This window comes from Vipera berus, assembly GCF_964194415.1.
Source record: "Vipera berus genome assembly, chromosome: 3".
Classification (NCBI taxonomy): domain Eukaryota; kingdom Metazoa; phylum Chordata; class Lepidosauria; order Squamata; family Viperidae; genus Vipera; species Vipera berus.
This window is the reverse complement of record NC_138204.1, coordinates 24951965-24979875: the sequence shown is the minus strand read 5'-3', so window position 1 is coordinate 24979875 and position 27911 is coordinate 24951965. Positions and strand designations below refer to the sequence as shown.

Genomic DNA, 27911 nt, shown 5'->3' with positions numbered 1-27911 from the left:
AAAAGAACTAGAAAATATACTAGTAAACATAGTTATAATCTTTCTCTAATCAAACAAGCTAATTTTGCCTTTGCTGTTGGTTCTGTTCTTTTTATGAAGTAATTCACTGATGTGGGTATTTCATAGTCTTTCCAATTGGGGCCATATAATACAGGTAGTCCTCAACTTAGAACCAGGGGCAGCGCAGTGGCTCAGCGGTTAAGATGCTGGGCTTGTTGGCTGAGAAGACAGCAGCCCAGGTTCGAGACCTGAGTGCCACATGACGGAATGAGCTCCCGTCTTTGCCCCAGTTCCCGCCAATCTAGCAGCTTGAAAGCATGCAAATGCAAGTAGATAAATAGGTACCACTTTGGTGGGAAGGTAACAGTGCTCCATGATGTCATGCTGGCCACATGATCTTGGAAATGTCTTTGGATAATGCTGGCTCAATGGCCTTGAAACAAAGATGAGTACTACCCCCTTTAGTTGGCAACAATTAGTGGAGTAAAATCCGCAGGGACTCCCAACTTACAACCATTCATTAAGAAATGAAAATTCTGATCCCAATTGTCATTATAAGTTGAGGACTATGTGTAGTCTTGCAGCATTAATCATATATATACATAATTTTTCATGGTTTTTTTCCCAATTGGCTGTCCATTAATCCCGGTGAGAAAAGTTCTGGTTTCAGTTGAATGTTAATCTTTAAACTTCTTTATATCATTATATGTATTTGACCACTAAAATGTCTGGGTTTATTTATAGGTGATAATGATAAAATGTCATTTTATGTTGTCCACATTTACAACATAAATTTGAAGTACCTTTACACATTCTAGACAATTTTTCTGGAGTCAATAGAGAGGAAGTATTACATTATATACTTAAAAGTATGCACACTTACTCAGAAACTCAGGTGAATCAATTTGGGGATAAATGCAAGCATCTGCATTAACATAAGTAGATGAACAAATAAAAGTAATTTCATTATTAGTATCCAATATCACCTGCCCAACCAAGAAAAAAGGTGGAGTATTCTTTCAAAGATCAAATTGCAGAGCTTTCAGAGAGGCACAAAATAGTAACTGAGAACTTCAATTATCTAACATCTGTTGGGAAGCAAATAATAGTCTTATTGGTTATGCTTCTAACACATTTGAATAAATCCTCTCATTCTTCTCTTCTCTTTAGTCTGTACCATCACTATTAATGTTTGCAATAATTAATGAGAAAAACAATTCCTGTCCGGACATTATTTAGTATGCATAAAAATCTAGGAAGATGTAAATAATTTTTTAATTACACCAAGTCAAAACTTGATGAACAGGTTTAATCATTGATATTTCCAGTTGGCCAGTCTTCAATACCACTTGCTTCTGCACAAGCACGAACACAGAAAATCAAGGCAAATTAAAGGATGAACAATTCTTATGTGCCAAAAATATTTTATGCAATTAAACATATCAGGACAGAAAGCGATGGAATGTGATTAGAGTTGCTGTACAGGGAACTCAAGTGCATTCAAGATGAGGTACAAGGATAATGGGTTCCAAGAAGCTTGTTTGTATTTTTAGGCATCATGTGTATTTTGAAAATTTAAGTCTCAATCTCTTCATGTTTCTATGCATGTTTTTTCCTGTTTATTCTTAGTTCAATAACTGAAAATTAAAGACAACCAAATATATCACACCAATAAAACTGAATTGCTAGGAACTTTAAAGATAGCACAATGGAGCCTTAACTATGGTCATTGTAAAAGCTTATCATAATGGCGAGATGAATTATGTAGATTAGGAGAAAGTAATCTCTGGGAGTCAGTTTTAACAATATAAAAAGTATATTCTCTATAGAAGAAACCTTACCATTTACACAGTATTTAGAACCGTAGGCTTCGTCACACATCATGCATTTATCAGATGGCAAATTGCTGAGATCACTCCCCATATACCCATTTCAGCTTTTTTTTTCAATCAGCATTTTCCATCTCTACCAACATGATGTTTCCTGAGTTTTTTCATGCCCTTCCTTTCACCCATCTCTATTGTTGATATCAATTTCTCTCCAGGCTTTCAGCAAAGGACTGCAGAGGAGCGCAGAGTTCCACAATTTTACATGGGAAAGAAGGCATGACTATATCACCACTATTTCAGTAGTGGTAGTATAGTAGGGACGCGGTGGCTCAGTGGGTTAGGACGCTGAGCTTGTCGATCAGAAGGTCGGCAGTTTGGCGGGTCGAATCCCGAGTGCCGCGTAGCAGAGTGAGTGCCTGCTACTCGTCCTAGCTTCTGCCAACCTAGCAGTTCGAAAGCACGTAAAAATGCAAGTAGAAAAATAGGGACCACTATGGTGGGAAGGTAACAGCGTTCCGTGCGACTTTGGCATCTAGTCATGCCGGCCACATGACCACGGAGACATCCTCGGATGAGCGCTGGCTCTTCAGCTTTGAAACGGAGATGAGCACCGGCCCCTAGAGTCGGAAACGACTAGCACGCATGTGCGGGGGAACCTTTACCTTTAGTATAGTAGAAGAAACTAGGGCATATTCATTCAATTCTGAAATTGTGTCAGCAGGAACCGTATCTACCCGATACAGCATTATTTTCAGAATGTGGCTCAACCACTCTTACTCATTTCAGCTTCCTGAAAACAATTAGGGATGTCACTATGATTTATTTTTTATTTATTCAATTTCTACAGCTTACCATCTTACTTACAATTGGGCAACTTACAATTCAATTTGTTGCTTATGTGCTAGTTTCCCTAGCCTTCCTCTTCTCCCCTTCCAAGAGACATATTTGTCCAACACTTAGCCAGTTTCAGTTGGTATCACTGCACTTTTACAGGGCAAATCATGGCTAGACCTTTCTTCCTAGGGTTCAGAGAGATTACTGGTCCATGGTCATCCAGCAGGCTTCCATGCCACAAGTAAAAACTACAACCCAGATGTCCATGCTCCTAGTCCAACATCTTAACTACTAGACTGAATTAGCTTTCTATTGTTAGTAGGCAAGGTAAGGGAATCTTGAAAGGCTGGCAATTCTGCATATCAACTTATAACTAGTATAATTATGATGGAGTTACTCCTAGCTTCCTTCCTTTCTCCCTGGACCAAGGAATCTTTTCTGAAATGCTCCTGCTTCCTCCTATGTTTTCTGGGTCCACTAAACATTCCATTATATAGTTGCCTGATGCTATTAAAATTCACCTGAATATAATCACTTGATTGAATCACAGAATTGTGGCATTGGAAGAGATCACAAGAATCATTTGGTCATTGTACAATGTGGTGGAAAACCAGTTAATATGAGATGCAGTATCCAGCCTCTTCTTAAAAACCTTCAGGAAGGATGGAGCCCTAACCTTCATCGGTAGTCTATTCCACGGTTGTATACATCTTATGTCAGAAAGTTTTTTCCTTAGATTTAAACAAATTTGAGATAGCAACAACTATTTCTGGTCCAAGTTTCTGTAGCCAGACAAATTAGTTCTCAGTCTTCTTCTTTGTAGCTTCCTTCTGTATACCTGAAAAGGACTAATGTCTCCATCAGCATCATGGTGGTATATAAGCCTTAGGATTCCATCTTCCATCTAAACTCAGGCTGAGAATGATGGAAAGGATATGATTTGCAAACATTAAGAGCTGGTGAACTTTTGCTTGTGCCAGATGGAGAAAAAAAAATCTCGCCAGCATCAACAGAAATATGAGTCAGAGATCTAATTTCTCTAGCAATGATGCTACTGGGGATCTGGATTTTTACATTAACATTCTTTTAAATATTTTTATTGTGACAACAAGGTGATTAAAAGCAGTATACCGAATGCAATTCATATTGCACAATTTCCCATTTTTGATAAAGATTACTTATCTCTGACTGCCTTTTAATCAGACTGTGGTGTGACACTCACAATTAGCCCAATTACAGAAGTCTTAGAGAACAGGGCTTTACGGTCCCTCCAGCTGTCTCACTGTATAATGGACAACACCAAATAAGACTTATTATCCACATTTTAATAAATTTCTTACTTTTGCACATTTTAAAATAAAATACTGGTGTAAAGTTTTTCTTTAGAACTGTCTATAAGGAAAATCTATGAATGGTTGCCCTACTATACGTCTGTGAAGATTCTCATTCATCCAGGTCATGGTTGTCCCAAAGGTGCTTTTTCAAAAGGCAACTGGGCTTTGTTTTTCCTTGAAGACACTTCGCTTCATTCTTCATTCTCTTGGATGAGAAGTGAAACGTCTTCAAGGAAAAACGATGTCCAGTTTGGCTTGCTATAAAACTAGGGAGGCTTAAGTAAGGAAGCCTTACTCCGCATTGGTCCATTCAGGAGACGATGCACCGGATTTTCAATTGCACTGAAGTTGGACTTCGCTTATCTTCCAGATATTAGCGATTGTACAGGACTGCACAGACATTGCTGGAGACACACTAATATTAGGACTTCCTGTCCTTGACCTTGTCTCAAAGGCGTCTAGCTAAGCCAGCCACCCTCACCCCTCCGGAGGGAGGCTCAAGGAGATCTTGCGGCAGAAGGGGAGGGGGTTCGTGCCCGGCAGTGAGTGAGGGGGGGGAAACCCCAGGCCCGGTGCCACCCATGCTGCCCGCGGAGGTGGGTGCCTGGGTGGGGCTGAAACAGTGCAGCCCCGCTCCCTGCCGGGACAGCCCCGCAATTTAGCCCCACAGAGCAAGGGGTCAGCCTCCCTCCCCCCTATCCTTTCCAGCTTCTCGATTAAAGACCGCGCTCTCCTCTCTGGCTCCTCTCAGTCCGAGCAGCGTCTGCAGCGCCAGTACCGAGCGGAGCTGCCTCCCCCACCGACCGCTCCGCTTTTTCCCCATCCGCTTTACCTGGACCAAGACTGCGGGGGAGTCGTCTTCCCAAACGCCGCTGTCCTAGCTGGTTGTCTCGCCGAGCCTTCCTGCCGGCCCAGGTGAGTGAGGGGCTCCGGAGACAGCCGGGCACCTGCAAGACGAAAACTCGAGTTGAGCTCGGGCCAGGCGCAAGTTTGCCCCGGAAGGCTCACGATTGATCTCCATCATCTCCAAAGGCGAGTTCCCGAGGAACCGCCTGGCCATGTGCAAGTGCAAAGCCCAAGGATTCTCTTGGCCGCTGCTTTGAGAAAGCCTGGAAAGCTAAGAAGGGGTGCCTGTTAATAGGTAGCAACCCACAAGCCGCGTGTGGCTGTAAGATCTATTCACACTGGGGTGTGAGAATAGGGCTTCCCCCTCACCCACAAACCATCCCCAAATCTGACTTCTGAGGATCGCTTGGACATCAGGTACCATCACTAGACCTACACCTAACAAGGCATTTGCAGCATTTTAACTTTTCCTGAAAGCCCTTTGGGAAAAGATTGCAAAGAAACAAGTGACTACCATTTCTCCAAATAGCCAACACCAGGCAGCCTTGAACCTACTCATTTCTCACATTTCCACCGGCAGTTTGTTAAGCAGTTGTATAACTTCTTTTTCTAGTACTTGGTTAAATAAATGTGTGAAGGCAGTTTTTGTATTGGCTTGCGGCTTGATTCTGACTAGGGAGCATATGCTCTTTTTTTCCTCACTTGATTTATTGTTCCCTATCCTTTTAAAATCTCTACCATCCTTAAGGATTTTTGCCCTTAAGATCCCAGGATGTGTATATCCTTCTGACATCAAGATTTCTCTTTGCCAAAAAGTGGAGGGAGATAATGAGGGACCATAGGGAAGAGTCCTGTTCCACCAACCTGCTGACTGAGGTTTGTCAGCCCAAAGTTTCAGCCTAGGGAGACAAATTAGGTCGCTCATTTTCTTATTTTAAGCCAGATTATTGCTTCATCTCTTGTCTGGCTGGGTGCTGGCTCTTCAAGGTTTCAAGCAGGAGGCTTTCCCAGCCCTGTGTGGTAATGATGGGGATTGAAGCTGGAAAGTAGGAAGCCATGTAATCAAGCAAAGAAGAACCTCCAATGACATCAAGGGAGACTTGGTTAGAATGGCAGGGAACGTGTTGCAGATTTTAGTTGAGGCAGGTCTGATTTGCTTCAGCAAGTGGCTGAAGCACATCAGAAGGCAACATGCATGCCCTGAGATATTAGTGAATTCTCAAATGCAGATGCTTGGCTCAAATTCATCACTTACAGTGATTCTCTTATATTTGTTGTTTTCATAGTATGTCAGTCAAATATCCTATTGACAAAGGAGCTAAGTAAAATGGATATAGACCACTCTCTCTACACACACACACACACACACACACACACACACACACACACACACACACACACACTATAGAAGCATACATTTCCCAATACTGTACTCTAGGTATATTGGACTATGGTGTCCTTTATTTCTGCTTATCTTGCTGATTAGGGATATTGGATATAATAGACAAACCCACTTGTAGGTATTACACTGGGAAAGACTGGTATAAACTTTTTCCTAAATGGGGAAAAAGTTAGCATATATCCAACTAGCCCTCATAGACTTTCCAAAGCAGAACACCACTTTTTCTCATTGTTTAGAGAAAACAGTTTATTTATTAAGTATCTTTTTCATAGCCTATGATCGATGCTATTGAAGATCTATGGCTTCCAACCAGTTTTATCTCAAGAGATGGTGACTACCCATATTGTGAGCTTTGTAGTTTAGTAAGAATTTGAATCTGGATTTAATCAGTTCTCTTCCACCACTCAGTTGCTTCTCTTCAAGCTATCTTAAGAGTTGTAAAAAATGAGCTGCCACTAGAGAAGAAAGTAATCATGTATGTGAATTTAAGACATAATCAACTGATTATGCTTTTCTTACTTTCTTAATCATTAGTTCAAAACAATACCAATAATTTAATGAACTGGATTTTTCTGGATGGAGAAAAGGTAGAAAGACAATTTGAGATATATTTTTCTCCTTGCTCACCCTTTGTAATTTTTGAGTTCTTGCCACCCATGTATTACTAATATAGAATTTCATGGGAACTTAAAAAATAATGTCTAGATTTTTCTTGACATCCCTAATCCTTTTGTGACAGGAACACAGAATTCTGGGAATATCATAAGACCTACTTATTGCTATATAATAAGAAATCAGAATATTTCCTGTTACAGTTGTAATAACTATGCAACAATTGTGGTACATTATCTGCTGTTTTTAATATTGAAGACTCTGGATTTGCTCATTCCGTGCTGCTCTGGAATGTGAAATGCTTTTTACAGCTGTCTCTTTGTGGCTGTACTTTTTTCTTTTACTTCAGTTAAAATACATCACTGCAGTGCTCTTAAGCATGAAAAGGTCTAAACAAGGTTTATTCTTTATACCTTCAAAATGTTTATCATAATTGCTGGTGCATGCAGTAATGTTTGCATAAATAACCAATGGCTTTTACTATGTTCTCTAAGTTTTTTATTCATGCAGAATCAATTAAAGAACTATAAGTATCAGCTTAGAGTTTGTTATAGTTATAGTTCCTTAATTGAATCAAATCAGTTCTTTGTTCTTCCACATAGCCTTGGGAGGTAAGCAAAATTAATCAACATATTTTATTTACTACATAATGTCTGTATCCTCTATGTGAGACATGGCAAAGAATTGAGCAGACTCTGAAAAGACACATGATTACATGTCATTTTTTAAAAAGACTTGGCTAATTCTAATAATTCTAATACATTAATTTATTATGGAAGCTATTTCCAGATAATGTTAACCTTTGATTAATAGTTCAATTTCCATTGAGGTATTCTATTGCTTACATGAATACTTAAAATATCACCCCCATTTCATGTAAACATGCATAGTTTATATTTACACAAAAGTGACAAAGTTGCAAACAAGTATTGGCATGCCAAGTTGTAAGTTATGTCTCTTTGAGATGATCCTTCGTTTCTGTGCTTTATGCATTGGGTAGTACTAAAAATGTTTAATGTTTAAACATGTTTAAAGTTGCATCAAGAGTGAAACATTTCTACAAGTTTAGGTAGAATACACACTTTTCCCCATGCAAAGCTGCAGAGCTTCAAAGGAAAATGGTTCCTGAAGGGCAGGGCTAAGCTGGGCTAAGTCAGCCTGAAACCAGCTGCTTCAATAAGTTAATTAAAAAATGTAGAAGTGGGGCTAAGTTGCAGAGAGAGCCAGTTTGGTGTAGTCATTAAAACATCAGGCTAAAAACTGGGTGACTGAGTTCTAGTTCCCCACATCGCCCTCAGGCACAAAATCTGTGACCCTGGGCCAGTCACTTTCTCTCAGCCATAGGAAAGAGGCAACAGCAAATCGCTTCTGAAAAATCTTGCCAGAAAAATGGCAAGGACTTGTGCAGGCAGTCTTGAATGAAAGGGGGCGGGGAAGACACAGAAGAATTTTCTGTGATTGAGTGAAACTCTTATTAGAAGAGAATCATGTACTGCAGAAAATAGGAATGGAGAGAAAAATATTCTGTAGAATGTTCCATTTTTTCCAAGAAGCCATTTAAGAAAAGCCTGGCTCCAAACCCCTTGAGTTAATGCGACTTTTCCCCTTGAAACTGAATGCTTAAAACTAGCAAAATAAATTACCTTTCAAATTTAGGCTTGCATCTCCTGCAGGGATCACCAGATCTGTCTTGTAAAAGCTGTGGTAGCTAAAACTTTGTGAGAACAGAGAAGTTATTTTTTGGAGCAAAACTGCAGAACTTTGCTTTGGCATATGTCCCTAAGAGAGTAGCCCAATATAGTCAATGGGATTTACTTCAAAGATGGAACTGGCCCCATTTCAAATATGAATTCCTGTCTGGTATGTGGTAGCAGAATTTGGTATGTCTTATTTATTTATGTGGTAAAGTGATACTATCTACCTAAACTAGTAAGCTTTTCCTTCAGCCTTCTGGGAAGACTGCTTGAAAATTTTCTCTTTTTCAAAAGGATGTTTTTCTGTCTTTTTCAAAGCATTTCATCAGATGTTGTTCATTAGGAGAGTGGATAGATCTTTTTTCTTTGTTCATTTGATTTTTAGTGGCTTTTAAAAAAAGAATTCCATATGAATTAATTCTTGGTTGGTCAAACACAATATGTCTCTTTGTGTTAAATACTCTAGCAGTACATAAAAAAAGAAGGGGGAAAGTCTGTTCAGCCTTCAAATGTGAAGCGAAAACATAACTGAAAAGTTAGCAGATACATTCAAATTACATCTGACATTTCTGTAAAAGGGTTCAATTTGCAAACTGGATTGCTCCAATTTAGGAAGATATAATGCAATCTTATGCATATTTCTCTTGGATGTAGTTTCCATTATTTGTTGAAGCTCTGCTTAAAAATCAATAATGTATTTTTTTATTTTATTTCATTTTTTAAATTTTATTTTTATACTATTTTTCATCCTGAAGGAACTGGTGGCTAATATTCCAATGAACTCAATGCTTGGGTTCAGAAAATTCAGCTAACCAAGCTTAACATGTTCCATCATGCAACATTTAGGACTTTAATTAACCTATTGAATCATATCACATGAATACAGGCATTAGTTTAGTTTAGTTTAGTTTAGTTTAATTAAATTTTTATACCGCCCTTCTCCCGAAGGACTCAGGGCGGTGAACAGGGATATAATAAAAATACAAAAATACAAAAGTTAAAATAGAATTAAATTAATGCCCAAAATAAAACAATAAAATATACAAATATTTAAAACCCTAAATTAACTCCCCATCAGGCCAGGCCAGCTTGTTCGAATAAGTGGGTCTTTAACCCGCGCCGGAAGGAGCAGAGATCCGGTGCCATCCGGAGCTCAACCGGCAGTTGATTCCACAAAGCCGGGGCGCCCACAGAGAAGGCCCTCCCCCTGGGGGCCACCAGCCGGCATTCTCTGACCGGAGGCACCCTGAGGAGGCCCTCTCTGTGGGAACGCACAGGGCGGAGGGGAGTTGACGCCGGCAGCAGGTGGTCCCCGAGGTATTCCGGACCCATGCCATGTAAGGACTTAAAAACCATCACTAAGACCTTGAACCTCACCCGGAAGACAACTGGTAACCAATGCAGCTCGCGGAGCAAAGGTGTAACATGGGAGTACCGGGAAACTCCCAAGACAACTCTCGCGGCCGCATTCTGTACCAGTTGGAGCCTCCGAGTGGTCTTCAAGGGAAGCCCCATGTAGAGAGCATTGCAGTAGTCAAGACGAGAGGTCACGAGCGCATGAATGACCGTACACAAGGTATCCCGGTCTAGATAGGGCCGCAACTGACGCACCAGGCGAACCTGAGCGAAAGCCCCCCTAGTCACGGCTACTATATGATCTTCTAAGGTAAGCCGCGAATCTAGGAGGACTCCCAAGTTGCGCGCCCTATCCACGGGGGGTAAAGACTCACCCCCCATAAAGAGAGATGGAACATTTTGAATGTCCCGGGATGCCGGAATGTATAGCCACTCAGTCTTGTCAGGGTTGAGTTGAAGTCTGTTCCTCCCCATCCAGACCCGAACCGCCTCCAGGCAACGGGACATCACAGCGAGGGCATCACTGGGGTGGTTTGGGGTCGAAATAAAAAGTTGAGTATCATCAGCATATTGATGATACCCAACTCCAAAACCACGAATGATCTCACCCAGCGGTTTCATGTAGATGTTGAACAGGAGAGGCGAGAGAACCGACCCCTGAGGAACTCCACAAATGAGAGACCTAGGGGCCGATCTCTGCCCCCCTGCCAACACCGACTGCGAACGTCCCAGGAGATAGGAGGAGAACCACCGAAGAACCGTGCCTCCCACTCCCAATCCCCTGAGACGCCGCAGCAAGATACCATGGTCGATGGTATCGAAAGCCGCTGAGAGGTCTAATAGGACTAGGACAGAGGAACATCCCCTATCCCGAGCCCTCCAGAGATCATTCACCAGAGCGACCAATGCCGTCTCCGTGCTGTACCCGGGCCTGAAACCCGATTGGTACGGATCCAGATAATCCGCTTCATCCAGGACCAGAGGGAGCTGATGCGCCACCACACTCTCAACAACCTTCGCAAGAAAGCGAAGGTTGGAGACTGGACGAAAGTTGTTCAACACAGCTGGGTCCAAGGCTGGCTTCTTGAGGAGGGGTCTCACCACCGCCTCCTTCAAGACGGTGGGGAAATTACCCTCACTCAAAGAAGCAGATATAACTGCCTGGAACCAGCCTCGTGTCCTCTCCCTAGCTGCATAAACCAGCCAGGAAGGGCACGGGTCCAATAAACATGTGGTGGAGCTCAACCTCCCCATAATCCTGTCCACTTCATCAGGGGTCACAGAATCAAACTCCTCCCAGATAACATTGACAAGATCGCCCGTGTCCTGATCGTCAGACTCTGCCCAGCTGGAGTCCAGACCGGTCCGAATCCGAGCGAATCCGACATACTCCTAAGTAAATGTGCATAAAGTGATCCTGCATTGGGCAAAAATGTTAAGGGTTGCAACAACTCAGCATACCACTCACACTTTCTGCATAGTATATGAGTATTCCTCAATGTGCAGAACACTTCAGATTTACATTAACATGTAATAATAATAAATAAAGTGAGTTTGTAGCCACTGGGTTAGTAATGGGATGGTTTTAGATTTAATCTGTTCTAAACATGACATTAAAATTCATTGTATTTGACAGAGTTATTTAGATCCCAATGATCTTCAGAAGTTTCCTCTAAAACATGCCTACATTATGGAACCAACACAAAATCTATGGCTATGTGCATATAAGGGAATCAGGTAACCAGTAAATATTCTGAGCATGACTGTGAAGAGGCACAACAGCTTCCTAGCATGCAGAATGTAGCACCAATTCTGATGTCCAGTTCCTTACTTGATTTTCTTATTGTGGATTAATACTCTTCTCTTCTTCATAAATACAAACTAAGATATAAACATTGCATTAGCTAATATTACTGCTGGGATTCAATAATAAACTCAACAATAGCATGAAGAAGATGTGTGATATCCCAGGATGCTGCTGCTGCTGATTTTTGGAACAGCTTCCATCCTGACACAATATCTGTAACACCATCAAACATCCAGATATGCCTATCCCAGGTCCTTGGTAAGGACTCGATAGACAAAAATGCCAAACCCAGTCTGAACATCTGGCTGACTGTGTGATGATTAACAACAACAACAATAATATTTGCAACATGTTGATCAGTCTGCTGATCAGAATGTGTCCAATGGCAGTGTGAATGCAAGAAGAAAAAGATTTTTGTAGGATTTCCCAGGTATCATGTTGCATAACCATTTGGGTGAGTAGCATTGTTAACTATATCTCAGCAAAAGAACACAGGGTCAGGACTTCAAAGTCAATCTAAAGTTTTCTGTATGTGTATAATGGAGAAATTGGGGCTATGGTTGTTCAATCTAAACTAACTAAGGATTCGATCTTACCAGGTAAATAAACCCCATTAAATTATTTCTGAGACAAAAATATAGAATTATATTCTAAGAATGATAAGAGTTAACTTCACAAGTATTTTGATACATTTAGGAATAAATAGGTAACTAGCAAATATGATGTAAGGTTGGGATTATCCAATCTGCTGAGCTCCAGATAATTTTGAACTATTACTGGTTTAACTATCCTTCAGGGAGCAGGTAAAGGCTGTTACCATCTCTAAATTTGACTTTTACTGTTCCTGGTAATACTGAAGAAGCCTCCCCCCATATTTGCAGAGCATTTTATTGTGCATAATTGCAATATCTGCGCAATTTACAGTTTTCTAAAAAAATGTATTGAAAGCAAACAAACTAGCAATAAGATCTATGCCTTGGAACATGAATTATTGGCTTGACCAGAAGACTTCCATTAATTATTTTTATTCCTTTATTTGGTATTTAAATTATGTAACCACCTACTTGATATATGACCTTAGTTGGCTAACAATTGGAATTTAAAACAAATTGAAGCAATTTAAAAGGAAATGAAAAACATCACAATGTGCTTAGAGTGACACAAAAATGTACAACATAATACCAAGATGGGTTCATCAACTGTCTGTTCTTATACTCAAGGGAATAGCCAGATCTTCTGAACCTTTTGAAAGGCTGATAGGATCTAATTCAGTATTTTTCAAACCTGGCAAGTTTTAAGATGTGTGGACTCCAAAGCATGCTGGCTGGAGAGTTCTGGGAGTTGAAGTTCACGCATCTTAAGATTGCTACATTTGAAAAACACTAGCCTAGTTAAGGTGTGCAAAGTGATAAGGGGGCATAATGGAGTAGTAGTTAAGACACTCAGCTTGTTGACCGGAAGGTTGGAACTTTGAGCTCAAAAAACCATGTGATGGGGTGAGCTCTTGTTTTTGCCCCAGCTCCTGACCACCTAGCAGTTCAAAAGCATGCAAATGCTGGTAGATAAATAGGCACCACTTCAGTGGGAAAGTAACAGTGGTCTGTGCACATCGGTATATAGTGATGCCTGCCACATGCCCATGGAAGCATCTTTAGATAATGCTGGCTCCCTTGGCTCAGAAACAGAGATGAGCACTGCTGCCTAGAATTAAAAACGATGGGACAAGGGAAATCTTCACACACACACACCCTTTTTTTAAGTGATAAGAGGGAGCCAATACTATACTTCACCCAGTGAAAAGGAATGGAATAGCTGTATGTTTCCAGGCACGAAATATGATTCAAATACTAAATAGTTTGGGCAGGAGAAACAATAGATTTTTAGCCAAAACCACAATATGTCATTAGTTCATTCCATTGTAAATGTCCAAGGCTAGTTACACTGGGAAAAGTTGTTCTTTATATTGGTTAAAAATAAACATGTGTGTACAAGGTTTTCAAAATCCATGGCTCAAAAGGGAGTTTAGTTGCCTCTTTATGAGTCCAGGCTATTTATGGGGTTTTTTTTTAATGGGGAGGGATGACCCTTTTCAGTCAATCTTGACTGTCTTAGGCCCAATACCCTTCAATATATTCATCAATGATTTAGACAAGGGGATAGAAGGGGAACACATCAGATTTGTAGATGACAATAAGCTGGTGGGAATAGCCAACACGCCAGAAGATAAGCCCAAGATACAGAAAGATCTCAATATACTTGAATCTGGCCCTATCTAACAAAATTTATTTTTTTATTATTATTTTTTTAAATTCCATTTATATCCTGCCCTTCTCCGAAGACTCAGGGCGGCTTACAAGCTTAGCAGTAGCCTTCATTCTATGTATATGCCTGCTTATTAGGGCTTTCACACACACCCCAAGTGGCATTATTACAAAGTCAGCTTAATTGCCCCCAACAATCTGGGTCCTCATTTTACCTACCTCGGAAGGATGGAAGGCTGAGTCAACCTTGAGCCTGGTGGGATGTGAACCTGCACTAATTGCAGGCAGCTGGTGTTACTTAAGGAGGCATTAGCCCACTGCTCCACCAAGGCTCTTATAATGAAATTCAATGTGGATAAAAGTAAACTTCTACATTTAGGCAAGAAAAACCAAGTGAACAGGTGCAGTATAGGTGGTACCTTGCTCAATAGTAGAAACTGTGAAAGGGATCTTGGAGTCCTAGTGGACAATCACTTAAATGTGAGCCAGCAGTGTGCTGCAGCTGCCAAAAAAGCCAAGTGCTAGGCTGCACTAACAGAGGGACAGAATCAAGATTATGTGAAGCATTAATGTCACTTTATAATGCCTTGGAAAAAGACCGTACTTGGAATATTGCATTCAGTTTTGGTTGCCATGATATAAAAAAAGATGTTGAGATTCTAGAAAGAGTGCAGAGAAGAGTAACAAAGACGATTAGGGGCATGGAGGCTAAAATATACACAACATGGTTGCAGGAATTGGATATGTCTAGTTTAATAAATGAGCTTTTGGGGGGGTGTTAAATGAACCCAGCATGCAAATCCTATCAGTTTTTAAGACAGATTTCTCCTATTCAGTGTCTTTTGGTTGTGTTGTAATAGAACTCCCATTTTCAGCAATCTCATCTAACTGAGAAGCCCTGCTGAATTTTCGAAGGAGCGTGTTCTTCTAAATTGTTACACAATTGTTTTTCCTTTTCTACCCTTATCCTAATTCAATCACAGTTTTTAATATATGGTTTACATCCCAGATTTCATTGCAGATTCAATAAAGGTCTATTCAGAGAGTGGTTACTGGAGCTCACCCTTAACCCTTTTTATATTACCTGCTTCTGCAAGGAAAGAATTAGCCTTCTGTATATTTTGTAAAACCAACACAGCTTTAGGTATTATGCAAGTTTTTCCCCCCTTATAAGCAACTTAGTGTATCTCCCTGTTAGTGTATCTTCCTCTATGCATGTTGGCAGAATGATTTTAATTTTTTTAAAAGAAAAAAAATAGATTTGTTAAAACAGGAAATGGAATATACAGGAAATGTCTATATCAAGTGCCCCCCAACTTCTTTCAGTAAATGAACGTTCAATAGTAGTTACTTCAGACAAAGACAGGAACATTTTCCAAACTACATTTCCAGAGATAACATGAATACAGGGAAATAATTATGGGAAATTATGGGAAATGCTGACATAGCTCTGGGTCCAACCCCTTGGGACTCATATTGAAGCATGTTAAAAAGGCAGCCTAGGACAAAGATAGATCTAATTGTGACCTTGCAAATACCTGGGAATGTGAAAGGATGGCAATGGGAAGATCCTGGAAACTCAAGGTTAGGTGAATAGACTATGTGGGATTTTCCCTTAGGCTTGCTTTTGGACATTTGCAGCATTATTTCCTCTTTTTTAATTTTTTTAATTTAAAACTCACTCTGACGTTGTTCATTAGTAACAAACATGGTTAATTTACATAAATGCATTATCCAAATGTGAAAATCCTCTTCCCTCTCTCTTCCTCCCTATGGAGCTGTCACTCCATTTGGAATTAAACTGTTTTGCATAATTGTGCAAATTATGCAAAACTCCAGAAATGGTTCCATGATAACATAGATTGTTATGTGCAGATTGCTATGTGTTTCAATGTTACATAGAGTAGATGAGAGCCATGCCATAGCTTGGCTTGGCCACATGTTATTAATGAAAATAAAAAATACTTTAGCTTTAAAATTCACAAACCCTATTGGAAAAGAAAGATGAATCCAAGATTAATTCCTTTTTCAGAAGCCTTGTAAACTTTGATTAAAAACTAAAGGACACTAAATACAACTCTGTGACTTAAATACAAAGGAAATTGGACAGGATACATACATTTCTACCAGCTTACAGCAACATCCTTTTGATCCCTGCTCTTCTATGTTATTTGCACACATGGAAAATCAGAGAAAATCAAAATATCAAAGTGGTTAGTTGCAGTGATACCCCAAAAATGCAATGAAAAAAGTAACCATCGAAATATATTTGATATTCATCAAACCATGGTATGTACCATTATTTAAAAATAGCACTACCTTTAAATCTGATGATGAAAAATTGGAATATAAATGCATTGAGTACTAAACCTAAATAATGATCTTTTGAATAGTCTTCTCCAAGCTAAGACTTTCAAGATATGTTAAATTACATTTCCTCCATCTTTTTAAATCTCTTGCTAAATGCCCCTATACTGTACCTGGCATGGCAAATGAAAGATAATTCTTCAAACATCTAATGAGGTTTATTTTAGTTTGATGGTCAGTTCAGAACATAATTGGCTGTGTAAATAAATATTACATAGCTGTGGCTGTATGATATTAAATATAGGCAAAACAGAGATTCAGACAGAAATTCGTTGTGGTGTATCATAGAAAGCAGAAAGCAGAGATATTAATGACATTTTGGAAACTTTCCCAAATCATCATCTACAATTATGGACTACAAGAATAAAAGTTGAGAGGAAACTAGTTTCTCTCCCTCTCCCCCCCCCCCACCTCCCCGCCCAATACACACAAAATGTCCTGGATGAACTAATGGTCTTCACTGAAATCTGCAAAGGCTAGGGCCAGGGGTAGGGAACCTTGGCTCTTTTATGACTTGAGGACTTCAACTCCCAGCATGTCTGGCTCAGGAATTCTGGGAGTTGAAGTCCACAAGTCATAAAAGAGCCAAGGTTGCCCAGCCCTGGTAGGCTGTAGGAATCTTCAGTGCAGTTTCAACATGCTCCAAATAGAATAACCCCTGGAGGCCAATAGTAAAATAAATTTTGTTTTCCTGAAGTACTGCCAAAATTTATTACTATTTCTTGATTGTGTAAGATTTTAGTATTTTTTTCCCTCTTTTTTGGCTACCAAATGAGATTGTGTAAAGGCATCTAGGGACAACAAGATGTGTCTGCTGCCTATTCATTTTTCAACAAGCTGACACAGTTTGTATCTTTGTATTTGGGTTTCGATTCAGTTGGAAGATTAATCCGTCTTCTAATTCTTTTCCAGTTAGGATTTGTACTTTCTCTTCACGTAGTTGATTTATTTTCATTCTCATTTATTTCAGTTGATTCCTTTTCTTCCATACAATTATTTTCCTATAAGGTCAATTCTTGACCTCACTAACAAATGCTCTATCTTAACACTCCGAACCTCTCATCATCCAAATATACTTCATTACTTCTTCCAGACTTCATTATAAACTGGCAAAGCAATCATGGCTTTTGTTTTATACTGATTCTTTTGACATCTATGCATATCAAAGATTTGTAGTTAAACCATTCATAACCACTTTTTATTATTTCCATTTTTGGAAGATACTTATCAGTCACCATTCTAATTCATTCTAGGGTTTCTGAATGGCTGATTCACTTTCTCTTTTCCTGATTCCACCCGTCCATCCATTCATGTCACTCAGCAAAATCATGTTTTCCCCTTGATCAGAAGGTGTCTGCAATCCCCCACCCCACTCTTTTCTTTTACATTATCACCATTCGCTAGACTAGAGTATGACATGGCAACTGTCATCAGTTTATCAATGTGTATTTTTATATGCACCTAGATGACACCAATTCATACCTTCTGACATACAGTTTAGACCTTTTGTTCATAATTAAACCTACATTTTTATACACACAAACACTTCACTTTTATTAAAGTTTGTTAGATTTGAATTTTGTAGACTCACACCATGTCTATTTTTCGATCTTTAATTTGTTGTTCTGCTCTTCACCATTTATTTGTCTTGGATTCCAAGTCTCAATCTTCTTTATGCTATGCTCATGACCAGATGTCATCATAGCTTATTGTAATCTAGTATACAGTACACTAGATTACAAGTCTTAGTCCTACCCAAGGCACATAAACTCTTCTTTGCTAGTAATGAGGGTAATCCTGATAAATTCTGATGCATTTTGGCCAGTGAACCATATATAAAATTACCGCCCAGTTTTATTCCAAACATCCTCACTCTATTCTGTGAAAATTAGGATCTCTAATCTAGAGACTGTTTTTCAAACCAACATATTATCACACATATCATCAGCTAGGAGAGATAGGCACTTGACTGATATACTTAGGATTGTCCAGAAAAGTATGATTTTTGGAATTTATAAAATACCTTACAATTGCAGTAGAATAGGAGAGAGCTGGGATAAAAAATATTAGAATCTTTGCAAGAATATTCAAAGTCTTCTGAAATCCCTCTTTGTATCTAAAGAATTTGCATCAATTTTAGCATAGTTTTAGTTTAAATGTCTTAGTGGTATAGAGCACTGTTTTTAATCTTTCCCCATGGGAATAGATTTGGAGCTACTTTAAACAGACTGGTTCAAAATCTGGAGATGTCTGCTCTTGCTCTGTAATACATAAAAGGTAAAATGATCTCTCTGCTTTATAAAGAGCTTTTTGTTCAGGACTCTCTCATCACCAGCTATGACTGCAAGGAGCTGTGTCAAGAACTGAACCACGGGTTCCATGTGGGAAACTATTTGTTACTGTGTTAAGGACAAAGACATATTCATGTTTCAATTATTCTGGATTGGTTTGTTGGCTGGTAATGAGGACCTGATCAAAGACTAATGGAAAAATGATTAGTAGCCCAGTAGGAAATATTTTGCTGAGAGCCATTCTTTTCCCAGGGTGTCACACAGAGAAGCTAAGAAGATAAAATAGTCACCAAACCTCCTACAGGTGCAAACTTGCTTGGTTATTTTCTTGCTTTGACAACATGGTTTCTCACACTGAGTGCTCAGAAGTCCTGGGAAAAGCAGGTCTTTCTGTTGAATGTAGTACAGGTAGTCCTCGACTCAAAGAGGACCTTCATTTAGTGACCATTTGAACTTACAATGACACTGAAAAAAGTGAGTTATGACCAATCCTTGCACTTATAACGTTCACAGCATCTCCATGGCCACATGATCAAAATGGTGGGCTCTTGGCAACTGGCATGTATTTATGATGGTTGCAGTGTCCTTGGGTCACATGATCACTATTTTTGACCTTACCAGCTGGCTCCCAGCAAGCACAGTCAATGGGGGAAGCTGGATTTGCTTAATGACAGCCTGATTCACTTAACAACTGCAGTGATTTACTTAAATGGGGCAAAACAGATCATAGCATTGGGCACAGCTCACTTAGCAGCTGCCTTACTTAACAGTGGAAATTCTGGTCCCAAGTGTGATCATAAATAATTGCCATATTTTGAGCCAGACCTTGGATTAATTTAGTAATTGGCAACTGTAGCATTCTGTATTATATTGAAATATAACTTTCAGGATCCTTCTCTATTAATCATGCCAACTACACTTGCTGGATTTTACAGTTCAACAATATCTGGAGTGCCTGAGATGGCCCAGTGCTGTTGACTTTGACTGGTGAAGTTTTAAGTAGGATTTTTTTCTCTCCTGATTTTATCTATTTTTGCTATAAATGGAGTCTGGAATTTTTGACATGTCTGATGTGCTCAGAACCATTCCAAATATTTCCAAATATTTCCAGGCAGACTCTTTGCAATCTGATCTGAACGAAGTGGATTACATGTAATTCCCCTGTTCTTTCATTATATAATCCGTTCTCCAGTGACCTATAGCCCTCTTAGCTTATTACACTTTTTTTAAAAAAAATATTTCTTTAAAAATTATAACAGAAAAAGTTTTTAAAAACCCAAAACATACATATTCCATTACATTGGCCATTTGTATGACCAATGCAGCACTAATATAATGTAATATATATATTTCTCACACCATATGGGAAAGAAACCAAAAGCCAACAAAAATTCCATATGTTAGCATATTTAATTCCTACCTTCAGAAAGCCAGTGAAATTTTAATATTGATAATTTTAGGTTAATGTCATTGGACATGTAATCTGGGTCACTTTCCATTTATAACTTATACATGGTGGACCTCTTCACCTCAGAAGCTTTGTTTAAGACTGTGGCCATTATAATGCAAACCTATCAGTCTCAAGTAGAGTTGTAGCTGAATTTTAGTGCACTGTGATACCTAAGGTGTTGGACATGGGCAAAGGACCTAGGTTTAAGACACCTTCAACGAGAGCTCCTAGGGTGACTTTGGGCCAGTCATTCTCCTTCCACTGAACCTACTTCACAGAATTTGAGGAGATAAAATTGAGTTCTCAGAGTCAGTCAATCAGTCAACCCATCCATCCATCCTAACTGAAATTAAAAAGCTTCCTCAAGCTTAACTTCAAATGTATCTTGCAAACTCAATCAGATGCTTCTTGTTTTGTTCTGCAGAGATTCTTTCAGTCTTTTCTCATATAAATTGCTTTGCCTGCCAATATCCTCCATAAAATATTACATCTCAAGTTGAGGATTGTACAATATTTTTCAAATTTTCTAAGAGTGCAATATCAAGAGAAAGAAACCTTTGATTATGCTGGGTAGGAATTTGCAGAGTTGGAGTCATAACAATCAGGAGACAAAGAGTTGATGTCTCTGGTTGTCCTAAAGGATTTCAACTGGAATATTCAAAGTATTTCTGATAACAGGGAGCCAGAATAACAATAACAAGAGGAATTATTACTTGGCAGGCTGTGTTGAAACCCAAAGCAACAGCTTTTGCTGAAACTCAGTACGTGACCAATAGTTCATATATGAAACTTGGGAAGGAAGAGAGCAAGATATTAGTAAGCAGAATTGAGTTTCATATTGGCTTACCTGGCTCCATTACGTGATGATGGATCCCTTTTTGGTTGTGATTACAGTATTCTAGGAAGTGAAAGGCATCAGCTGGGTCTTCTGTTTGGTCTTTGTTCTCCTGTTTGCTTGTTTTTATACACTTACAGTAAACTGCAGGTAGAGATAAGGTTTTCAAATGATTCCAGTCATGTCTTGCACTAGGCTATATATCTCCTGGCTAGTTTTCATGTGAGCACAAATATATTATTACCATTTAGATTACAAAGGTCTTTGCTCTAAACAAACAACCAGTTGTGAGCACCTTGGCGCTAGAGCAAAATGTCTTTCATTTTGTTTTTTTTAAGTCCCAAGGCCTCCTGCTTGGATGCTAGGTTTTCAGTGCTGCTCAGTATTTGCACTTCCTTTCCCCAGCTGTTCTCTAATTGCTGATTTCCCACAGACATTCTGCTACCTTTGCCAGCAGGCATAATAGTGGATAAAATGGGTAAGATTACCACTTAAACTGGTTGCAGATTATTACATGACAAACTTGGGAGCTGGATTAAAAGTTTGCAGTGGGCTTCATTCTGTCCCCTGCAGTTTTCTGTTCATGTTTCTTCTGCTTCTAAGGCCAAATGGTTCCAATCTATGCATGTTTTGTGTCCCTCTTTACCTGGAGTTACACACACTAGGCAATAAACTGGGCTTCAGCAAAAGGTTTTGTCATGACTGTGAAATCTATAAAAATCGCCAAAGTATTGCACATCCCCAATCATGTGCTGCTGGTGCATAGAATAACAGAATAACAAAGTTGGAAGGGACTTTGGAAGTCTTCTAGTCCACTTCTCCCTGCTCAAGCAGAAGCCCCTATACCATTTCAGACAAGTGGCTGTCCAGTCTCTTCTTAAAAGCCTCCCAGAACTTCTGAAGGCAAACTGTTCCACTGGTTGATTGTTCTCACTGTTAAGAAATTTCTCCTTAGTTCTAGGTTGCTTCTCTCCTTGATTAGGTTCCATCCATTGCTTCTTGTCCTGCCTTCAAGTGCTTTGGAGAATAGCTTGACTCCCTTTTCTTTGTGGCAGCCCCCAAGATATTGGAACACTGCTATCATGCCACCCCTTGTCTTTCTCTTTATTAAACTAGACATACCCAATCCCAGCAACCACCTTTTATATATTTTAGCCTCCAGTCCCCTAATCTTCTTTGTTGCTCTTCTCTGTTCTCTTTCTAGTGTCTCTACCATGATACCAAGTGTGGCCTACATGATATTTTCCACTCCCCTTCTCCTTTTTTCCACAAGCAAGAGTGAAAAAACAATGAATGAGTTCTAAGTTTCTAGATTTTTCTTAATATAAGGAGAAATAAAAATATGCAACTAAATCCTTGCGATAACAATGGTCTTCTGCATTGCCACTACAGGCTTATCACTGCTTTCCCCCACTCCTATCAAAAGGAAGAAAAAAAAACATAAGATGTGAACAAAAACAAAATCGTCTTCAGCAGGAGACAATAATATTCTGCATCAGGGGTCCTTTAAGCTAAGTTACTGTTTCTAATCTTGGCAACTTGAATGTGACAAGATGTGCTAAGATTGGGAAATACTAGGCCATTTGCTGACCAAAAGAGTGTGTGAACCCACATTTAAACCTAAACCATATGGTTTTGATTTGGTCTTGTAGCTCTTCAATTCATTCTGAGTATATAAGTGTTCAGTTTAATAAGATTTGTTTTTTGTACTGTGTGACTGTTATCATATAAAAGAATTGTACCATGAACCCATTTCATTGTTATCTGATTTTCCAATTTAGATAGATACTGCTGCTTAGGCAGACATAATGTTTCCTCTTGGATCCTTATCCTATAAAATGCATCATCCTGTATATAAGTGAGTGGGTTTTTTTTTGAAAACGTACATTCATACCACACACACACACACACACACACACACACACACACATTCGGTATATGTATTTTGTGAAAGCACAAGCCTGAGGTGATACATGCAGCTTCTTACCCAAGGACTGTGCTCATGAATTGGGTTACGTCACCTCAAATTTGTTGTAGACAGCAGTACACTGCTTTTTCAACTATCACTGTTTTACCCTGAGTTAAAAAAAAACCACTGAGAATAATTTCTGTTTATTTATGTTGAGAGCCTTTGGCTTCAACTACGGCTCAGAACAGAACTGGATTCATGCATCAACCCTCAGGGAGTCTTTTAGTTCCTGCTAAATAGAAATGGTCAATTTTCTTAACTGAAATCTGTATGCTTTCTAGGCTTAATTTTTGGCTCTGACACAAAATTGAGCTGGAAATTTTGTAAAGGCATGAACAAGACATTTTTGGTGTTGGGGAAGAGAAATGGCTGACATGGAGAATATTTTATATATATATATATATATATATATATATATATATATATATATATATATATATATATATATATATATATATATATATATATATATATATAAAAAGGTAAAGGTTCCCCCTCACATGCGTGCTAGTCGTTTCCGACTCTAGGGGCCGGTGCTCATCTCCGTTTCAAAGCCGAAGAGCCAGCGCTTGTCCGAGGACATCTCCGTGGTCATGTGGCCGGCATGACTAGACGCCAAAGGCGCACGGAACGCTGTTACCTTCCCACCGTAGTGGTCCCTATTTTTCTACTTGCATTTTTACGTGCTTTCGAACTGCTAGGTTGGCAGAAGCTGGGACGAGTAACAGGCGCTCACTCTGTTACGCGGCACTCGGGATTCGACCCGCCAAACTGCCGACCTTCCGATCGACAAGCTTAGCGTCCTAACCCACTGAGCCACCGCGTCCCTATATATATATATATATATATATATATATATATATATATATATATATATATATATATATATATATATATATATATATATATATATATATATATATATATATATATATATATATATATAGACAAAAGAGGCCTTTAGTAAAATAGGGTAATTATGCCCCAGTTTTTAGGAGTATGAAAGTAGCATAAAGTGACAAGGTATAAAATGGTTTAGAATGAATAACTGAAATCTTGTTTAGCTTGCAGTTTTCTGGAGGGTTAAATCAATTGTATGGGTATGGGGTGGAAATCTACAGAATAAATTTGTGAAATTTGTTTAGATTTGTTCATAATAAATATCCACCTTATCTGAGGAGAATTTTTTAAAATTAAGTGACTGTATTTGTCCCTTGAAACAGATTAATTTAATGCCCTTCCTTTCTGAAAAGCAATATCATTAATTAATAAGAGTTTTTAAAAAATTGTAAGGAGATACACATATTCTTGAAAGGAAATATTATAAAATCAAAGCTTTTGCAACCAGTACATAAATAACATTGCCTGACACTGTTTTTTCTTGGTCTGATTTGGCTGTGGGTGACTTGAGGGTGCTTGCTGTTATTATTATTCATATTATTAGTTAGATTTATATCCTGCCTTTTTTCAAAGAATTCAGGATTAGGTACATAACATCATTTTTTTTCAATTTCTCCCTACAACAACGGACTTGTTGTGCCCAAAGTTACATTTGTGGAACTTGACTCTCTCCAGGACTAATACAACTTAATCATTACATTATGTTCTAGTTTCTTTGCTTTTTGATTAGCATGATACATGTACCCACCCATTAATATATATACCACTTAATAAGTTCTGGCTACAACAGTGTATCTCCATAACTGAGTTTAACCTTGGCATATGGGAGCATTTCTGTATTATTATTCTGTATTATTGGTCAGGAATCTGCAACAGTTGAACACAACACAAAAAGACCTTTATGACAAGAATTGGAACAAGTGCTCACAACTGATTGCTTATTTAAAGCAAGGAGCAGAAAACTGAGTTACTTATATCTTGTCATAAAACAAAGACTGGAATAAAAGAAGCTGAAGAAAGATAGAACTTAAGACATAGAACATAAGAAGGATTTTACAGTACAGGATCAGGCCAAAAGTCCAGATAGTCCAGAATTCTGTCTCATGGTGGCCAGGCAGATGCATCTAAGAAGCTCACAAACTAGAGACATTAGAAATGTAGACACTCCATTTAAAAAAAAATAATCTATATAATTCTAAGGATAAATAATATTGCTTATTTATAATACCCCCATTTTATGAGGTTTTATATGACTTCTGCACCCATTACACAGCATCTATATCCTCTGTGATGTTTCTACTTACATTGGCCACGAGGAGGCAGTTTATGACCTGTTTCATTCTCTCTCAGTAATATTTCTCCAGAATGACAAAGCTGAGGAAAAAAGTAGCTTCTGCTTGCCACACTCCCTTTTGAAAACAGAAGGAAAACACTACATTTTTTTTAGTATAGTCTCATAGAATTCCACTGCTCTTTTCTAGAGTCTCCCTGCATCATTTACTAAGTGGGAACATTGTATTACAAAGTCCTCTGGTGGATAGAGCAAATGCTGTTATTCCTTTAGCATTTTGAATGTCTGGCTCATTAGAAAGTTGAAAACCATGACTCTTCACCACTCCTATCCCGTAAGCCTTTTCAGTCTCCATGTTACAGAAATCTATTTCTATAACAGCAGTAACAGTCTGAAGATCTGGCTCTGCTGGCTGGCTTGGGGACCAAATAAAAGAGTACCACACTGGAGGTGGCCAGTAGAATGACAGCAAACCATACCTCTTCCTTCACTTTCTGCATCTGCACCCACCCATCTTTTGTTCCCATATTGCTGTATTCTCATTGTTTTTCATTGTTTACTCTAGTGTTCTTTTGCTAACTGTTATGTTTTACACTTCTTTTCTTTCTCTGTTTTTATTGTTGTAAGCCACCTGGAGTAGCCCCATGATGAGATAGGTGGCAAATAAATTTAATAAATAAATAAATAATTCTTAAGGCTTTTCTGGACAAAATGTTGGGAAAAGTTGTTGCCGTTGTGGAATCTCTGAAAGCTCAAGGCTGCTTTCTTTAAAATGAAATTGCATGTTCATAGCACTTAGACCTCAAAAATTGTTGTTGAAAAAATTATAATAATCTGTGCTAATCTGGTGGTTTTCGTTGCAGTTATTGCTGTGGGGATTTGAGTCCCCTCCAGGCCAGTACGTTTCCTTCAGATATCCAGAGCTGGATCATAGGAGGGAGATGCCCTTTCATGCATCTTGCTTCCTTCCATATTTAGAACGCTAAACACTTGAAATGAACTTATTATTGTTTTTCTTTAAATATCACAGGTAATTATTGTGAAACCCATGAGGTGCCCTTGAAATCAAGTGCCAGTCTCCCTAAATATACTTCTGGGCCAAACAGGCAAGTTTTGCCAGCATTACCAACTGAGGCCAGAATATTGGGAAGATCCTTGGCACCTTTTCATCAATATCTTTACATTAATATCTAGAGTTTATTATTTATTTTCCAGAGCTCTAAATCTATAATATTGCACATATTAGTTAAATTACTACACTTTAGTACTTTGCTATTACTGCATTTGTTAGTTTCCTTAAATCATCTAGGATCTTCCACATTTAGAAGTCACCACGCTGAAAAATATGCTATTGATTAGACATCTTGTTTTGAATTATTCAGAAAGATCTGTTTCTACTAATATACTTTCTTTCCCTGTGGTTTATGTCAACTGGGTTAGGGTGTTTCAGAATATCCTGAATGTGACTAGAGATAAGTGAAATTGTTAGTTGGGATTTCGTGAACTGCTCATTTTCCCAATATTCTAAATTGTGAAAATATGATGGCTTGTTGACCTCCCTGAATAAACCATATGCGTACCATGGATATTCCATTTACTTGCTTCTTGGGCCATACAGTACACAGAACCATAAACTAACCGCCCAGGGTTGGCTTGCACAACATAGTAGTCTAAAATGTATATTTTGGCATGTTGTACAAAACAGTAATAGAGAGAGGAGTTTGGGGAAAGGAATATTTTATTTCAATAAATTATTCTGGTTTATATTCTGAAATGAAGTTCATTAATATGCAGTTGGGGTCTTCATCAGAAAGCCACAATGTTCTCTTGTTTTGCTAGATGGTGAAGAATTTTAATATAATATAGCAGGAGAAATACCACGAAACCACCCATTGGTATAACTGCTTTAACATTAAGAATAGTTTCAACTTAGTATTTCTAATACCAACATTTACAAAACTGCTAAAATTACATGGACACTTGCCTTATGTATCCCAAAGAACTGAAGCACTGCTCTAGACTCTCAGAATGCTGGATAATTTAGAACAAAGTAACTTAAGAATAAGTGCTATATGCTCTGTAGTTTACCATTGAATAATCAACTTTAAAATGACCTTTTACTTTCAAACCAGGTTATCTATATTGAGATTTAAAGCTAGATAACTAATCTTCAAAAAATAAATAAATTTGTGAACAACTGGATGTGAAAGTAATATTATAAATTTTATCAGATTACAAAAAAACATATCAAAGGAATCTGTTGACTAATACATTTTGAGGGTGAAGGGTCACCTCACCCTACACCCGAGCTCCAGATATTTACTATTATTGTGAACTAATATATTTTATTAAAAGGCTTATTTAATTCCATTATGAGAAACTCACAGGCACAAAAAGGCTTCAGGCAACCTCGGAAGATCCCAACAAACACAATAGGCTTTTAATGCATTATAATTATTAACTTGTAAGGTATTAATAATTAGTCTCACATGCAACCTGCACTCGCATAGCCATTTGGTCTTTCCCTCCCGCCCCAATTACCCAATTTAAATCCTGCATCAGTTTAGCCACTCTGTATCTTGGATGAACCCATAGTTTACAAAAATCACATGCCTTGTAGTAAAATGTATTAGTTTGAAATGGTTCTACTAAACTCCTGATTTTTTTTTTGTTATCATATATTAGCATAGAGAGCTAGTATGGTATAGTGCAGACATGTCAGACTCGCGATGTCACGTGACATTGCGCAATGTATCAGGACGGTTTTGCCATTGCCGGCAATGGGGTGGGTGTAGCTTCTGCATGACGCATCCGGCCTGTGGGCTGGCAGTTT

General features: G+C 38.6%; 1 protein-coding gene across 1 annotated transcript in view; it reads right to left on the bottom strand.

The window, feature by feature from the left end:
- Positions 1-20940, bottom strand: part of RBPJL (recombination signal binding protein for immunoglobulin kappa J region like) — a gene marked incomplete at both ends in the record, with an annotated part of 42258 nt that extends 21318 nt beyond the window's left edge. The window contains 2 exons of the mRNA XM_081323654.1: positions 4830-4944; positions 20931-20940. Coding sequence (XP_081179780.1) covers positions 4830-4944; positions 20931-20940 — 125 coding nt within the window. The remainder of the gene's footprint in view (positions 1-4829; positions 4945-20930) is intronic.
- Between the last annotated feature and the right edge of the window lie 6971 nt (positions 20941-27911).